This window comes from Amblyomma americanum, chromosome 2, assembly GCF_052857255.1.
Source record: "Amblyomma americanum isolate KBUSLIRL-KWMA chromosome 2, ASM5285725v1, whole genome shotgun sequence".
Classification (NCBI taxonomy): domain Eukaryota; kingdom Metazoa; phylum Arthropoda; class Arachnida; order Ixodida; family Ixodidae; genus Amblyomma; species Amblyomma americanum.
In genome coordinates, this window is record NC_135498.1 from 111,199,693 (window position 1) to 111,217,963 (window position 18,271).

At 45.7% G+C, this 18,271-nt stretch overlaps 1 protein-coding gene across 1 annotated transcript; it reads left to right on the top strand.

Annotated features, from left to right (window-relative positions):
* The first annotated feature begins 2,395 nt into the window (after positions 1 to 2,395).
* LOC144118968 (uncharacterized) lies at positions 2,396 to 10,141 on the top strand. The gene is made up of 6 exons (XM_077651726.1): positions 2,396 to 2,564; positions 6,965 to 7,068; positions 8,204 to 8,266; positions 9,031 to 9,093; positions 9,219 to 9,272; positions 9,949 to 10,141. The coding sequence occupies exons 1-6, from the start codon at positions 2,483 to 2,485 to the stop codon at positions 10,036 to 10,038; spliced, it is 456 nt and encodes a 151-aa protein (XP_077507852.1). The 5' UTR covers positions 2,396 to 2,482; the 3' UTR covers positions 10,039 to 10,141.
* Positions 10,142 to 18,271: the final 8,130 nt, after the last annotated feature.

Genomic DNA, 18,271 nt, shown 5'->3' on the forward strand with positions numbered 1-18,271 from the left:
AACGCGAGAAATATCTGCAAGTGATTATGGGTCCAGTACATGTGCTCAGCTTCACTTGAGTAAAAATTCAAGAATTAGTTGTGCTTGTACAAAGTGTGTGTTTGAAATAAAAGCAATAAACCAGATCTCTCTCTCCCCCTGGATAATTTTATTGCAGGGCTCGCATATGCTACAAGTATGAATTATTTTTTTCAACGTATTAAATCTGTTCACATGGTTTTCAACGAATCTTACAGCACAAGTGTAAGATAGATTAATTTTAAGTCCTGTGAGAAGAAATAAGTTTTCCAATTCATCATAAATGGCCTCGTTTTTGCTTGCACAAAAGGTAACACAACAGGCAAGGCTTTCGAAACAGTATCCTGTGCAAAAGCGATGACGAAGGTGAGACACGACAGTAGCCAATCGTTGTTTCGTTCGCCAATGACTGATGACAGAAACGTGAGGTCGAAGCCTGATGATTTTGCTCAAGCACTGGCCGATCCTTCGAGTTGGCTGGTATTATAAAAAGCGATAACATCTAGTAGAACTTCTTGCTAGGGTAGCTGGTCCATTATGACATCAGTAAAGCAGCGTGAATGCAGATGCTCGAAGGCGAAACGAAGAAGACAGAAAAGTGATAACCTCGCGTCTGTGGAATTAATTATCCATTCTTGAAGCGTGAGAGTTTTTGCCATTTTTGGAACATCCTTGATTGCTCGCAGACCACGGTCGCCGGAAAAGGCGGCTTCAGTTAGTCGTTTTGTCTTCCCATTGATCGTGAGGGTCGGTTCTTCTGGCACGCGTTACGTCTTCGCCTCTCCCTTTTGTTTTTTCTCCTCCCGTTAGTTCTGCAGATGCCTAGTGTAGGGTAGCAATCCGAGTGCATATCTGCCTTACCCTCTTAATATTGCTATATTTGCACTCCTATCACAATAAGGTGGCGCCGAAAGGGTCTGAGGAACTACAATGAAACATCGGGAAGCTGGTAAACCGCTACCGCTTGCTACTTTACTCGCCCATGATGGTCTGTATTATTTTGTCCCTAGTTCACCACGCAGTATGCAAAGCAAGTTTAGGCTTCACATTAGAGCCTAGTGTGGGCATGGTGCAGTGATTGGTTCAGTCCACTATTCTTTATTGGGGGCTGCGGTCCCACGCTCTTTTCGTGATTCGAAAAGCAAAATAATCCACGTGCAGTTGTCTCTGACCAAGAAGTCGCAAGATATAATTCACGCGAGAAAATGTCACTAGCTCGCGTAGCCACGTTGCAAAAACGTTGAACGAAGCTGCTTATTATTTCAGTGACTATTCTTCTATCACTTGTCAGGGTTAAACAAATTGAAGGAGACACTTAAGCTCCGCCTTAAGCGTATGACGCGATAGGGTAATGGGTTAATGGTCATATATGCAGAAGGTCATTCTGTACTTTACATTCATAGATTCCTGGTAGTCCTCATACCCCTCCTGGAGCAGTGGCGGCGCGGTTAAGGGACGCGCCACTGCCTTGCGATGGGAGGTGCTCCCAGCGGTGGGCCTTGTGCGACCCAGGTTGCTCTTCCTGGGAGACCCATTATTAATTTGACTGCCTCCTGCCACCGTGAGCAGTTCACAATCCGGTGGGCAGGTTGTGATGACGCCGCAAGGTCACGTGACCTAGGTGGCCCACTTGCCACCTAGGTTGCACTCTGGGCACCACCTGCCGGAGTCATGCTCGTGACTTCGCTCACAACGCCGACGCAGGATTTTGTGGGTAACGGAGCCTTAACGCTATCGCGTTAAAAAACCAATCTTTCTTATTTAGGTCTTGCTGTCATTCCAAGTTTTGTGGAACAGGAATCGTCGGTAAGAATGATGGTCATTTTTAGAGGAAAAATATTTTACTGTAGAGCGAAAAAATGACCTACAAAAAGAATTCAGGGCGCACACTTCGTTTTTCATATGCTGCGCCGCTTGCTGCATCTAGCCAAAGAGAAACTTTTCCACTCTCGCTTAATGACTTACGCTTCTCACAGAAGACTAATGAGCTCGAAAAATCGCGCTGTCGGTGTCCTAGAAAGCACTTCAAGGGCACGAAGTGAAAAAAAAAAAGGCCAGCGACAACTCCGAGGCTCAGCGCATCGTGTACCTTGATGACAACGGCCCTGGAATCCCGGTGACAACCCGTCGGTCCCAGCGTCGGACCTATTGACAGAGCTGCCTAGAGACAGGCGCCCCGTCGTCGTCCGTGAAAACTTATCCGAAAGCACATTCGTCATGAGCACAACATGGACATTTTATGTCTATATGCTACCCGAGGCCAGCAGAGAACTGCACGGGATCTCCACGAGCCGACCTATGGCGGCTTCGCGTCGCGTGGTGATTAATCCTCCGGCGGTCCACCATACCACCGTACTTATAGAGTGCGCAGAAGCGGGCCGCACATAAGGTGTAGCTAGTCGCTTCTCGACTCCAGTCTCACAGAACACTGAGTAAGACTGACAGATCAAGCAAGACAGCAGCGATGGTGCGAGCTCTGGGACTCCCTCTACTCCTTCTGGGCACAGTCGGCGTGTTCGCGGACCAGGAATGTCTCAAACCCCAAAGTGAGCGTCGCTGCATTCTTTTCGTCCGCTAATAAGCAATCCCATGGACATTATTTCGCAGTTTTGTCAGTTTTTAAGACACTATGTCATAAATGATTTCATAACGAGCATTTATTATGTTGGAAAATAATTAGGGGTCACCACGCGCCGACACCGCTGAAATATTGAAAACAGCTGTTGGCAGAGTATTTAAGTGAGCAACATTGCACAATCTCGATTAGAAAAAAATTAACAAATAATTATATTTCCACATCGCGGCTGCACAGTGGCTTCGGCGTTAGGTGTCTGAGCCGAAGATCGCCGGATTGAATCCCAGCATACGTGGCAACCGCTCATGAGTGGATTTGAAAGGGACTAAGCCCTTTGTGCTGGGCCATGAAAATGACCGCTGATAAACCTCAAATGACCTAGGTTAATTTGCAGCTAACTGTTGAGGCGATTAAGGCGGCCTCCATTGCGCACGTGCGGTTTTCGGGCGTTAAGCCCTACGTACCAAAATTATGTGCAAAAAGACATTCATCAAGGGCCTCACTTATAGTGACATTTCACAGTGCCTTCTTTCTCGCAGATGTGTACTCTTATTTCAAACCGAGCAATTGGATCACAGGATGAACTAAAATGCGCTTGTTGATATTGCTTGTAACATCGCATTATCGCCATCATTTCCACATCAAGGTGCAACGGGCGCCTTGCGCATTCAACTGGGACTGCGAGAATGAGTCTACTGCAAACGAAATCACGTTTACAGCAGTGCGGTGGGCAGTAAGCACACTATAAGAGATCCTCGTAGCTAAAATCAACAGCAGTGAAACATACAACATTCCAGCGAAAGCAGGCGAACGTCGGTGTTATATCATAAACTTATGCTATCCGTTCTGTCATATAGCTAGTACTTTCAGGGCAGGATAGCCTGAAATTCAATTAAAAAGTGTTTCCAATGGAACTAGTTCGAATGCTGTTCTTCCAAAGCTGCGCTGCTTAGAATAACAAGACGAAAACACAGTAAACGAAGACAAACAACATGCGACAGAAAGAAGCGCTACAAACTCGGAATAGAGTATAGGTTTAGCGAGACCGTTTTCTTGTAATTCTGAGGAGAGCATCTATTTAATGAGGATGACTTAGGCAGAAATAATAATGAGCACAGTAAAGAAGCATTGGAACATGTGGCGGACATATATACGAGCGCAATGCTGGTGTTATAAAATTCCGCCATTCAGCCGCCTAATGGCCGCCTAATGGCGTAACGCTACTGCTGTTCTCCTTTAAAGTTTGTACTGAGGACAAATTAAAGTTGGTCAACATCGAGGGGGTAGCGAGTTCTAATCCCAAAGAAACCACTCCGAGCGAAAATGGAGCTTTTATTAGATAGAAAATACCCAGAAACGAACTACAGGCATTACCATCACTGGCCTATTTCTTAAGTAAACTGCATGTGTCAAGTTTTTGGGCACGGATCCCAGAGGCTACGCTACACTCCCATTGACTTCAAAACGATGGCACCTGCACTCGTTGAAGACGTCACGGGTAGACGTCACGTGCTGAACACATGACAGAGCTTCTGCAGTGAGATGATGCCAGAGGCGCTGCGGTGCGGTTCCCATTAAAGCCTCCTGATAATATATTATCAGGGGACTTTAGTTCCAATTAGCTACCTTTTCTCGAGAAGCCCGCGGGCAAAGGCTGCACACCGATTCTGTTCGTTTCATTTTGTCTATGAATGCGATAAATACAGGGCGCAGTACAGTCCCCGCCACCTTGAAATGATATGTTACCTCTAGATTAGCGAAAGCAGTGCTGACTCTTGACGCGACATATGCTCAACCGAAAAACCATTAACTGACCAAGCAAAGCGCTCGTTCGCGCTAAAACCACGCACAAAGGCGGAATTCAGTCGTAAAACATATTCATTAACACTTTTTATCTAGTACTTGCCTGAGTAATGCACATTAAGGCTGGCGCGTGTCAATGACGACACCGACCAAACACCGATTATTTTTTGGCAGCGGTACGGTAACGCTATCTGTCTGATTTGCGGTCGTGCGACGTTCACCATGCGGCGCAGCATCCTGTCACCTTGATGACATTCATCACTGATGACACGACTACCATGCCAACTCAAAGCTGTGGTAGGATACTTTTGAGGACAACGTGTGTTCTATAGCATCATCATCATCATCAGCCCGACTACGCCCACTGCATGGCAAAGGCCTCTCCCATGCCTCTTTCCAATTAACCCTGTTCTTTGCCAGCTGCGCCCACCCTATGCCTCCAAACTTCCTAATCTCATCCACCCATCTAACTTTCTGACGCCCCCTGCTACGTTTGCCTTCTTTTGGACTTCACACCGTTACCCTTAAGGACCAGCTGTTATCTTCACTTCGCATTACACGCCCTATCCAAGCCCATTTCTTCCTCTTGTCTTCAACTGCGATTTCATTAAACCACGTTTGTTCCCTCACCCACTCTGCCCGCTTCCGCTCTTTTAACGTTACACTTATCATTTTTCTTACCATACCTCACTGCTCTGTCTTTAACTTAAGCTTAACCATTTTTGTCAGCCTTCACGTTTCTGCCCCATAGGTGAGTACCGGCAAGATACAGCTCTGTAGCACCGCTTCATCAATGTCCTCTTTCGTGGCTACCGCATTCCAAGCAGTTGCAGTTACGGGCCGAGAGGTTTTTACTGCGCTTTACGCAATTACAGCGGAGGTTATGGTATTCTAATGTCACCGCAGCGGATGCGAAGTGGTTAAGCATCCGCCTCGAATGCGAGAAGTGCGAGGTTCGATCCCCAATGCCGCCGGGTACCGACCGGCGATACAATGGGTACAAACTTTCCCCTGGTCTGGTGCTCGACTTATCAGTGTTAAAATGCTTGTAAATCTGGTCTTTGACCCTCACTTAGAGAAATCGAAAATACCTTGTGCCATGGCGCTCTTTGGCCATAGATGCCCTTGCGCCATAAAAATCCATAATCATCAGTATTATAATGTCATTGTAGTCCCAAAGTAGAACATAATGACGGTCGACGCTGTGTGTGTTTTCGACTGTGTTGCTGGGATTCAACCGCAATGACATTCGTTGTACTTGCTACATTTCTACAGTAAAGATTGTTAGTGTCTCTCAGCATGGCTTCTCTGTAGCCGGCAGGTACGTTGGGCGAGGCCCACCTGTTGCGTGCACGCGCCCAAGACTTATACGGTATGCCCGGGACGTGACCTATGGTTTTGGATGAGAAGCAAACTTGGACCAAACTTGTCAATGGTAAAAGCGCCCGAATTTGACTCAGGACAGTCGCGGCGGCGGCAACAGCAGCAGCACCTTGGACCATTGCTTCGAGCACCGGCAAAAATCAATATGACTGACTGCAGCCGTCTAATGATTTGACACATTTGCTCATAGTCGAGCAGCAAGTCCACTGCGGGCTCCGATTCTCACGTCACAAGGTCACGTCATTGAGAGCACAATTCACGTGACCTAAGTGGCAGGTGAAACACCAGATTTTCTCGACACTCCGACGCCTGCTATTCTACTGAACGGGACACTTAATGTTATTGCGCTGCAACGCCGTTAAAATGTTCGGCAACGTTTACTCGCAAAAAAAGCCCCGTGTATGGTAGGCACAGGGTCAACGGAATGGACTCAAGATTGTGCTGCAGTGTAACTGACTACGAATAACCCTTCTCAGATCATGATTAGAAGGTTACCAATATTCCTCAAGAGAAAAGTGTACTACAGCTGTATCTTACCGGTACTCACCTATACAGGATGAAACGTGGAGGCTAACGAAGAGGGTTCAGCTCAAGTTAAGGACAACGTAGCGAGCCAAGGAAAGAAAAATGATAGGTGTAAAGTTAAGAGACCGCAATCTGCCAGAGTGGGTGAGGGAACGAACGCGTGTTAATGGCATCATAGTCGAAATCAAGATGGACTTGGGCAGGGCATGTAATGCGAAGGCAAGATAACCGCTGGTTCTTAAGGGTAACGGTGTGGAGTCCAAGAGAAGGCAAGCGTAGAAGGGTGCGGCAGAAGGTTAGGTGGGCGGATGAGACTAGGAAGCTTGCAGGCATATGCAGGAATCTTGCACGCAGCTGGCAAAGGACAGGGTTAATTGGAGAGACATGGGAGAGGCAGGCCTTTGCCCTGCAGTGGATGTAGCCAGGCTGATGATGATGATGAGGAGGATGACGATGATGATGAATGCTTCTGGTCCACAATATCGTTTTGCTTTTGTCACAGGGCATTATCATCGCTGTTCGTAATTGCCCTGTCCTCTTTCCGTCCGCGGCGTGATTTGGAACAAAATGCTGCGTATTTTAATGCTGCCCCATCGCCAACTATGCGTTAGGATAGGGTACCAATTTCAGTGAGCTTCTTTAAAACGTTCTAATTTTCAGGTGAGGAAATGATGAAGAAGGCGGGCCAGATTGCGGCGGAACTCATGAAGCAGTGCGTTCACCTGCTCGACAAGTACCCAATGCCCTTGAGCCTCATCGCCGATGTGAGAATACAATATTTTCCGTTCATGACTGAGCAATATTTTCGATTTATCGAGGGTCGCTGTACACATGACATTCTATTAAACAGCAAAAAATGCCACTTCCATACTGACGACATATTGATTTTTAACTACACATTTACAGAGGCTAAAATAAATTACACCCATGAAAACGCAATATCGAATACATATTTTACATAATCTTTGAAATAAGAAACAGCATAAATCTTAAGTTTATCAAGATTCGCAAAGGCGAACTACAACCGACCGTTACTATACGCTCTTGGTAATTTTCACAAGACGTCCCACGTAAGACTGGCAAGGTATCCAAGAAGGCCACACTGCATATTAGGAAGAACAAATCGAACACTTATTCTGGTAGCCATTTCTAGAAAGCAAAGCCATCTTTGGTTCATGAGTATTTTGTTACATACAGTAAAAAGAATGTATTTGCAAAGAGCTGGATATGTTGTATGACGTCAGGAAGAAATTGTGTAGTTTTTTTACCTAAGGTCTTCAGTGAAAGTGGCTTCGCCCTCGGAACAAGCGCTCGAAATATCAAAACGAGAACTACATGCAGCCCTTTATTGAATATGCTGCTCCTGGCAACGCACTGCTCATTGACATTGTGCAGCCCGTATTCGTGCAACCTCAGTTGCTCTCAGCACACGCTATGAGCCAATGTGCTCACCGTCGGTCGGGGATTCGGTAACTTACAATGTAGTGGAGAAAAAATGTTTAAAATGATATAACACATACGCAAAAAAGTACACCTTGAAATTTCATTACCTTTTAGTTCAAACGTTTGTAGAATCTCCAGTATTTTGACTACAAATAAGTTGTTTTCAATTGATAATTGCGCTAGGTTAAGAACAAATTGCTTCCATCGTTCTAGTGCGATAAGTACTGTTTCAATTCTGCTCCCGTAACATATTAGATCTTATTTACATGCCTTCGTTCATTTTGTGTGCGGCGTTCTGCCTTTCTATTGAAAACCAGTGATTCAATGCTGACACGCCCGTACAGTACTGCTTCTGTTTAAACTTGGTTCGCAATTTCTGTGAAAAGCTGTGGGAACATAAGCTGTAGATATCTGTAGCCTTCATTTCACTTCGCTTCTTTTCTGCCACGCACGCAGGCCATGAAGACGCTCTGCGTGGACTACGCTGCCTGCCACGACAAGCACGAATCTATGGCCAACGTAAGTTCTGGTGTAGCAATTGTGCTCTTTAACTTTTTGTTAAAGAGCGCTCACTAGGGGCATGTATAGGCATCATACCGGTTGCAGAGCGTTTTACTCATTATGTCTACAAAGTTTTTTCGGCGCTGACCTCTGTTCTGGGCACATGAAAGAAATGAACTTTCTGCATAACTCACAATCATAGCTTGATTACAAATAGTCTTGCTTTTCTTTACTCGTTTAAGAATACAGCTTGAAGTCTTGTGCGAAGGGTTACAATCTTTATGCAGCATTGTTATCTTTATGCAGCACAATTATCTTGCCAGCAGAGGACAACGCTCCTCCTACGTACTTGCTCACGTTTATTTCCGCGATATTTTCGTGACAGGATACCTAACAATCCGAAATCAGTATTTTGCGCTATTGTACATTTTAAATCGTGTTGATTTTTTTTTATTCCGACGCAGAATGTTTTAACGGGATCTTATTTAACTGCCACTTGTTACTGTATCCTATTTGTCCTTTTTTTAACATGCCTAGGCACACTGCCTGTTGCCCGTTGTACCCTATAACGAATAACAATTTGGAGCTTCCAACGATGCGCCTAGCTGCGGAATATTTTGTTCGGCAAAATGCCTAGCTGTCAACCGTGAAAACTGAGAACGGTAAGCATTAGCTTGCCTGCGTAGACGTTTTTCCATGCTAGCGTACTGAGTTTTACAAACACCATTTAGGCGCTTGTCATATGCTACTTACTATGCATTTGCCCCATTTTTCATGCGCAGAAGCCGGACGAGTACAGAAAGCTCCTTATCCAGTGCGGCCACCCACATCTTGTGAACTTCTACGTAAGAGCACTATAACTCATATCAACGTCATTCTGATTTCTGCTCACACAAAAATCACCCTTTCTAAGTTCCATTTTCAGATAACTCGAGATTAATTTCCTGTTGTTTTTTTTTCGTTTGTACAGAAAAAGCAGCCCGAGTTCAAGCACGATCCTGAAGTCGTTTCCACGGAGATCGGGGCACGTATTTGCGCTTCCTATAAAGAAATATATTTCTGCGGACTCACTCCCCGACTACAGACTAGCCACTCGCTTTTCTCCCTTGGTTTGTTTGTTGTTCCTTGTCGTCGTTCCTTCGTCCCTCTCTTCCGTCTTTCCTTCCTTCATCCAATCTTTACATCTCTCCTTCATCTCCTTTCATCTTTCTATTATTTTCCTAGCTTTTTGCGGTCCCTTTCCATCTTGATCCTTCTACACCGATGGTTGCGCTACAGCCGTCATCCGCAGTGAATGGCGTCGCCGTAAAATAATTGCTATTATCAGGTGACCAAATCCTCGGTGCTATTCTGCTTCTGAGTGGTCATGTTTCCCAGGTGCGTCTGACCCATTAGGGACATCACGGCCAAAAAGCGCGCTCTCGACAATCTGCTGCCTGTTGTCTTGTTACGCCTTCCTATGGGTCTCGCAGAGGGTCACACTTACGGCGCTCGGAACCGGGGTGTTGCATAGTAATCCCTGACGAATGTTTCTTTTTTTCGGGAATGTGGTCTTGGAATTTTTTACTTATATTTTTCAATTTATTTTCTTTTAGTCATTGGTCTCGTCGTATGCCCGGTGTCTGGTTGCCGAAACTGCGACTCGCCTAGGGGAAGCCTCTAGTGCGTTCCAAAACTCAGATTTTTTATTCGTTTTTCAGACCTGCATCATGGACCACATTCCTCTGACCAAGGAGATGGGCATAGCGACCTCCTACTGGATCCTTAAGATCATGGGCGCCCACGAGTGAAACCGCTTCAATGTCTGGCCGAGTGCAAAATGCGTGGACGCTCTCAGCAGGCAATTTTTCGTATATGGCTGAGAGCAGTGAAATGAAATAAACAGTGCAGTGATGGCGTTAACGGTTGTTTATTCATTGTCCTCTGCTTAAGCGGGCTCCTCGGCTCCGAAGTCGACGAGAATCCGTCACCTGGACGCAGCAGATTTCTCAACGAACAATCCTTCGAGATATTTTTTTAATATTTATTTATTTTTATATATCTTTATTTAAATATTTATTTATTTATTTATTTATTTATTTATTTATTTATTTATTTATTTATTTATTTATTTATTTATTTATTCATTCATTCATTTACTCCTCAATTGCCCCTAGGTACAAGTTTTGCATGAGGGGTGGGCGGCTTGACAGAAAAAGATGTTCGATTATTGAAGTTTGTCGTGCAGGAATGGTGCATTGCTTCTTCAGGCAGATCATTCCACTGTTTTGCTGTATCTGGAAAACAGGAGTAAAGATGCGAGGACGTGCGCGCATGGGAGGGGGGGGGGAGGTATACTGACTTTGAATGACTGGTCCGGGATGATTGATATGACGCTGTTAGCAACTGGGACATGACAGAACTTATGATAAAGAATGAGCCTCGCTATTTGACGTCTTTATTCCAGTTAGGGAAGGTTCGCGTTAGATTTTAGCGCAGTGACACTAGTATAAGAAGAATAATCACGAAAAATAAAACGGGATGCGCGGTTCTGGACAGATTCAAGGGTGTTAGAAAGATAAGTCTGGTGCGAGTATCGAACTGAGCCTGCATATTCCTAGTTTGGGCCTTATAAGAGATTTGTAAGCAATATTTTTTACAAAAGGAGAAATAAATTTCAAATTTCGCAGCAGGAAGCCGGGGTTTCGGTTAGCCTCGTTAGTTATTTCAGCTATGTGTGACGACTACGAAAGATTTCGAGTAAAAATGAGTCCAATATATTTATAAGATGACACAGAGGATATTACAAAGTTACCAAAATAATACATGGGTGTTAAGTAAGAATGGCGGCGGTGGAAAGAGAGTACAGTGAAGTTTTATTGACATTTAAGGACATTAACCAAGTTTTACGCCCTTTTTCTACAGTTTGTAAATCACGTTGAAAAATGAGAATACCTGACCTATCGTTAAACGGTCGTAAACAACGGAATCATCAAGAAATAGACGTATGTTAGAAAATATGTCATTAGGGACATCACTAATGTAAATTAAGAAACGAATGATGTCCATAATTGAACATTTAGGTGCACCGAAACAACAGGAGACAAATGTGAGGGGTGGTTGTTAGAAAAGACGAACTGATGACGGCCGGTAAAAAAATTGCGTAACCAATTATGGACTAAGGGATTAAGGTTTGGCCGTGAAAGTTTTAAGAAAAGTCGATTATGAGGAACCTTATCAAAAGCTTTTGTCAAAGTTTAAACACAGTGAATCTACATGTATGTTAAGGTCAAGTTGGGAGCTGATGTCGTTTATGAAAACGACAAGCTGTGTATCACGGGATAAATCCTTAAGAAATCCGTGCTGACTGGGATGAAAGAAGTTATTAGAGACAAGGAAATTCATGATTCGATAAAAGATGACATACCCCATCAGTTGGGAACATACGCTTGTAATGGATATTGGCCGGTAGTCACGACCAGATGTCGGAGATTCTTTTTTGGGACTGCAATAACCTTACCTGTTTTGCAATCCAGCGGCACCTCTCAAGACGAGAGGAACTGTTCAAAGATATGCGAAAAAATGACACTGGTAATTTCTTTAGTGTTTTTAAGTACCTTCGCGCTAATGTGGCCAATTTCAGCAGATGATGTTAGCTTCAAAGTTTCTATTCATTTACTAATACCGCGGGGTTCAAACATTATGTTAGGCATCACAGGATATTGTAGGTTAGAAAAAAGGAGGACAGTTACTTCAGATTCTTTGGTGAAAACTGAACAAAATGCCGAATTTAGTGCTGTAGCAGCATCGGTGTAAGGGATAGGAATGTCATTTTGGTCTTGTATTGTTATCGATTTCTTTGGGTATGGACTAATAACCCTCGAGAATTGAGGAGTGTTATTACGCAACATGTGAAGTTGAAGTGAAGTTTTCGCGCCTTCCGATTGAAACAGTTCATCAATGGAGCGGTACTTTTCATATGCGTGAGAGAGGTTAGTTTGTTTGGCGAAGCGATAGAGCCTTTTTTGCTTATTGTTGACTCGTTTTAGAGTGTTATTAAACCAATGGAAAGGCGGCCGTTCTGGTACGGTAATGGTAGAAAAATGGGCTTTGCTTAGTTGCGACATTTTAGATTTAAATATTCGCCAGTTGTCTTCAACTGAACGACCAGAAAATGTATCAAGAAAGGAGTAACTAAACTGTGTAAGCTTAACATCGAACGTTGTATATTCACCTTTGCGTAAAGAGTTAGTTTATTTTTTGCTTTTTTCGGATATGCAATCTGAGACTGATAGGTAGCGTGAATTAAGGCGTGGTCACTAAGCCCGGGTAAAAAAGTTAGGGCAGAAATATTATCAGGAGGTGTGGCGAACAAGAAGTCGAGCTGGCTGGAGCACTGATCATTATGGCTTGTTGGATCGGTGATGAGCTCCGATAAGCCAAACGTAAGACACGTGTTAAGAGATTAACTTTCTTCGTTATTCCTCGATATAGTTAGTGCATGTCAGACCATAGGATCACTGCGAATTTGAAAGCTCCGAACAATAGAAATGGCGTGTTACGATAACAGCGTGTCAGGGTGCAAAGTGCGTCGTGGAAACATGCGACAAAACTGGAATCTACATCGGGAGGGTGGTAACAAGCTCCTAGTATTGAAGGCGAGTGGGAAATTTTAGTGGAAACGAACCATATTTCCAACGGACAGGATATATCAATCCGGAATCAATGAAGATTACGGTTAGTAGCTATTGAAACCCCTTTATCGCGCCTTTCCTCACGTGAGGTCACAACGGAAGATATCAAAGTTTGTTAAAGCGATCTGAAGTTCTGAAGTTTCAATCGAAGATCTTAGCCAGGTTTCAGTTAAAATTATAACGTTGCTATCTGTGGTGGAAACAAGGTTAGAAACTAAGTCAACCGTGGGCAAAATGCTTCTAATGTTAGTATACAAGATAGAAAAAGGGTATTTTCGCGGCTGACCTTCAGGCTCAGCTGTTAGCTGCGAATGAAGTTGGATAACTTTCTCTGTAGAATGACCATAAACATAGTAATGTTATCCGCTTTTAACCTGTCATGTCGAAGCTTGTAATTTTGCCTGAAGATTTTGCCAATGAAAGAAGCTTTCTACGGGCAATCCAAGTGTTTCGTGAATAGTCCGATGATACACTGAAACCGATATCTTTCAGTTTGCCCCAATTAGCCAGTACGAGCTCTGTAACTTTAAAATGTGCAAATTTTACACTTATTGGCCTTTTTTATTAGCAGCAAATGAGCCAATCATGTGTTCGCGTTAAATGCCGACTGGCAGCAGTGCGATAGGAAGCTTGTCTTTGCAGAGTTAAGTTACCAAACCTTCGGCTTCATAGAGAATATTTGATCTGCCGGCGCTATCTTCGAAAGCATCCAATTGTTACTAAAGTTGTGAGAGTTTTCCTGCATTTTAGTTTGCAATTAATTCAACATCATGAAAGTTTTCCTTGCGCGCGGAAGTGGAGGAGCAGTGTTTTGCAATTTTTAGCAGGCGGTTCCAAATTTCTTCGAATGCTTCCTCGTTTTCCGACAACTTAGTTTGAATTGCTTTTATGTCTTTGAGTAAAGACAGCTGTCCTGACTTAATTTCATACAGTGCTGACAGATTACTCCCTGGATTCAAGTTAACATCACCACACAGACCTAACAACGACCGAACCACCTCGGCGCGGTGATAAGCGACGCAAAGACAACAGCGTCGGCGCGGCAACGCTAAGAGCGCAAGGTAGCGAGTGCGAGGAGCGTATAGCGAAAAGCAGTTCATTACCTGCACGGCAAAAAGGCGGTGAATGTGGGCGAGGCTCATCGTTGCTGTGTTACCGAGCCCACTGAAGAACAGTTGTTTTTGTTGCGACTGAAGGAAGAATAAAAAGGGAAGTGCACGGGCCTGCCCACTGGCTCAAGCTGAGCTACAATCGCTACCACGAGCAGACAGTAGGACAGTTAAAAGAGATAAGAGAAAATATTGAAAGAAAGACCGCGCCTCGACACAGCCGCGTCATCTGAAGCGACGACGACGGTTTAACAACAGATACCGCCGGTGACAAAAAGCCCTCGCCACATTGACGAGATCTTTTAGAACCCGACCCCGTAGGGCCAGGAAGCCACCCTACATAGCAGCTGGCTGATGTCGCTGGTGATCTGCCACCACTCGAACCAAGCGATTCGATCGATGCGCAGGCTGGATGCTCCCTAAACAGAGTACATACAAGACGAATCCACAGGTGCGGTGGAACTTTCCGCTGTCGAAGGATCCTGTGGGACTGCCGGTTATTCCAGGAGACTTGTGCGGCGATTTTTCAGTACGTCAGGATCGGTCGGGGCGTAGATGGACGAGAAGGCCAGGGCAATAGTGATCTGCGCGGCAAAAAGCGATAAATGTGGAAAAAATGAAAATTGGTTTTTGAGGAAAGGAAGTTGTGCAGTAATGTCTCACACAACGGTGGACACCTGAACCGCGTCGTTAGGGAAGAGATAAAGGAGGGACTCAGAGAAGAAAAGCAGAAAGAGGTGCCGTAATTTGAGGGCTCCGGGACAATTTCGACCACCTGGGCTAAGTTTCCATGGAAGCGAAACGCTAAGGCGCCCGTGTGGTGTGCGAGGTCAGTGCAGTGCACGTTAAAGACACCCAGGTGGTCGAAATTATTCCGGAGCCCTCCACTACGGCACCTCTTCCTTTCTTTTTTCACTCCCTCCTTTATCCCTTCCCATACGGCGTGGTTCAGGTGTCCGCCGATGTGTGAGGCAGATACTGCGCCATTTCTTTAATAATAATAACGACAGTAATATTAATTGGTTGTTGGGGATAGTCAATGGCAAAGTATCTGTCAAATGAAATATGAAAAAATGAACTGGATGGGAAAACATTGTTGAAAGCCGTCTGCTGTATTGTCGGTATGCTTCTGGTTTCCGTTTAGTGGATTGCCTACTGTTTTGTTTTTGTGTTGCTTATTGTTAAATATCAAGGTCGCGTGAAATAATAGTTGCTAACCGTTCCAATCGACCAGTCAGCCTCATCTCATTTCTTCAGAATTTCTCCTTATCATACTATCGCTTCAAACAAACTCATGAAAGGTCTCTGCGCGCCATAGGCATCTGCTCTGTAAAGGAAGAAAAAACCCAAGCCAGTCACGCGACGCACGTGAATTTCGAGAAGAGAAGAAGTCGGGAACGTCAGGTGAGCCAACCGCTTTTCTCTCCTCTTGCCGTGATGGGTTTATTTGCAGCATTCTCGCAATTTACCCGAGTCCGCATCGTCGATGTGCGCCCAAAGTGTGCTCCGGTGGCCCCCTCTGCTTTGTAGTTGGCTGTCACTAGCGGTAAGAAGCATTAGCTTGGATTTCACGCGACTTCGGGTTAAGTCTCGTAGCGGTCCTGAAAGGAAACAGCATCGATGCCATGACATCTGAAATGGATTTATCACGTCCGTGCTTGGTTCTCAGATAGCCTTGTTTAAGCGACGAAGCATTGGGCGGCAGCAGTGGTTCTTAGGGAGTTAGAGATGCACCTCGAGCGCGGATGCACAGGAGAAAGGGGACAGCTGCAGAAATGCTTTCACACAGGCTTGAGTATTCATGGTCACGTTGCAAAGCCTGGAAAATTAACGCGTACTTCGGGCCACAGCCTCACTCACCCGAAAGGAAATACCGTAAAGGGCCTTCTTTGGGTAATCTCAAGGCATGAGGCCCTCGCGTTTTCGCTTCGACATCTTGCAAAGGCTTTCAATTACGCCCTAAGCAAATCGTCTGTGCATTACGCTCGTATACCACGGCTGCCGCAACGCGTATATTATAAACGGCTCTGCTGCGGCCCGGTCATAGCACTCCTCCGCTATATGGAAGTCTTGAGAAGAGACGCTCGTTAGCTGAATGATTTACTGCCCTTGATCGCGGTGGCGATGATAGGGGGCTAGTGCTGGCTCAGTTTCCTGCATGCACGCCAAAGCTGCGGCGCGCTAGAGAAACCTGTGAGTTGACTCTTGCGATGTTTGAAATGATGATGGGGACCGAGCATGTCTTAATGTAATGGACCAAAAAAATTAAAAACTGAAAATCTAAACACAGTAACTGCTGTAAAACCTTGTGAAAGCGCTAATCACTGTGAAACTAGGACAGGTGTTCGTATTACGCTAAGTACCATGCTATTAAGCAAAGGTACCTGTTGCTAAACCAGTGTATGAATTTACCACCCCTATAAAAAGGAGGATTAAGGGTATAAGTACAGTCTCAAAGGTTTCGCGCATTATGCTACACCTTTCTGCGGAACGTCAGCGGTACAGGGCCTTCGTTGTATGAGGTACCCCAGGCTTCCCGGTCTTACTTTACGTTAAACTCACTATCAAAGCTGAAGTTGCGCTTCCGTTCATACACTTAAACCGAGTGTAGCTCTCCTGTCTCTGCATGTCATAAGCAGTGGACGCTAACAGTGTCTGGGGCTTTTGTTAGAAGGCCAAATGTGGCCTCTTGACATGTATATTAAAAGTGAAGTTTATGACAGCTAGCGGGACTCAAACAAAAAAAAAGCGCACCGTCCTTCTGTAGACGATAATTGGGGGTAAATCCCACTGTGTGGCTTGCTAGTGTCCCCCCCCCCCCCTCTCGCCACCGTATACGGGCCGGTGTAGTTTCGGCTACTAGGCTTTGTTCTGGTGCAACGCCAGCGGTGAGAATGGGTTAGCTGGAGCCTATACTCTAGGAATCCAAACCCCAAGAGAGTGTCAGTGCCTCCCAGGCGACTGTGAGGGCCTGACGCGCTCGTGTGGTCCGATGCCTGAGCGGAGGCAGGTCTGGGGACACACCCAGGTTGGACCGGCGAAATCTGGCACGGAAAGCATGTGTCAAAGTTCAAAAGGTTTTCAAAAAATTCAGGGGTCACTTTGTTTACCTAAAGTGCGATGAGGCGAAAGCCTTTAGCGCAGTGTTGCTGCTTTTGTCACTGATATGGGGTGAAGATGTTAAGTACACAACTGTTTGTGAATATTAAATGCTGGAGACACTGAGGGACATTGGGAAGCATCCATCTGATTAGGCACATTTCTGCAAATACTCTTCAGCGTCCTAGGCAAGGAGAGCTACATATGCGTTGGCAGGAAGTAGCGTAGTCGCTAGCACGCTCAGATGCGGAACGGAAATATGGTGGTTCGAATCCCATCATGCACCAAGATTTTTTTCTTATCGAGTTGAAAAGTATCATGGATGGGCGGACACCGCGAGTATGAGCCGTTAAAGGTTCTCGCCTTATTACAAGCTACTCGCCTCCACACGCGGGGGCGTGCACGTCTAGCGACCGACGCGCCCGTTTCTGGCTACGGAAAGGCCAGGTCTGTGCTGGGGCTTACAGCAGCCAGGCTCCTCGAAAGCGATATCGTCGGGAAGGCAGCCTCATGGCTTACCGCGGGGTCATTGGGGTCATGGCGGGACGCCGAGGTAGGGGGCGTAGCACGACCAGTGCAAAAACAGTCGTTGTGAACTACCGGCGGAGTAGGCCCGGGTCAACTCACCCTAAGCCACGTACTTCGTTTGTGGTCCGGTCAGCCCAGCCTTGAACACTCCCTCCTCAGTAGGCGTGGAGCAAGCTAGGGGAGAAAATAAGTGAATGGTTGGTTGGTTGGAATCACAGGTGGGTCCCCCCGGAGGTGTTAGGCCATGGTGTCGAGGGCCGGAGGGCCGATAGGCTGACGACCTAAGCTTTTATTGGCCGGATCACACCACACATACTTCCAGTCTCTTAAAAACCGCGGAAAGCACTCCACAGCTAGTAGCTGGCAGGTCCGAAACGAACCCTCAAAGTTGTGGAGGATCCCGAGGTAGCTGACCCTGGTTTAGGTTTTCCTGTCTCCGGTGGTCGGAGCTTGTTGCGTTTGTGGGTGGTCGGGCATCCCGTGAGCGGGGCCGCGTCATTGAGAAATCTTGACGCTGCCCTTGTCCTGGCCAGGCAGGCCAGTATTGGAGTCGAGATAATGAAGGATCAGAGCAAAACCTCACTGTCCCCATTCCCATCCCAATACCCATAACG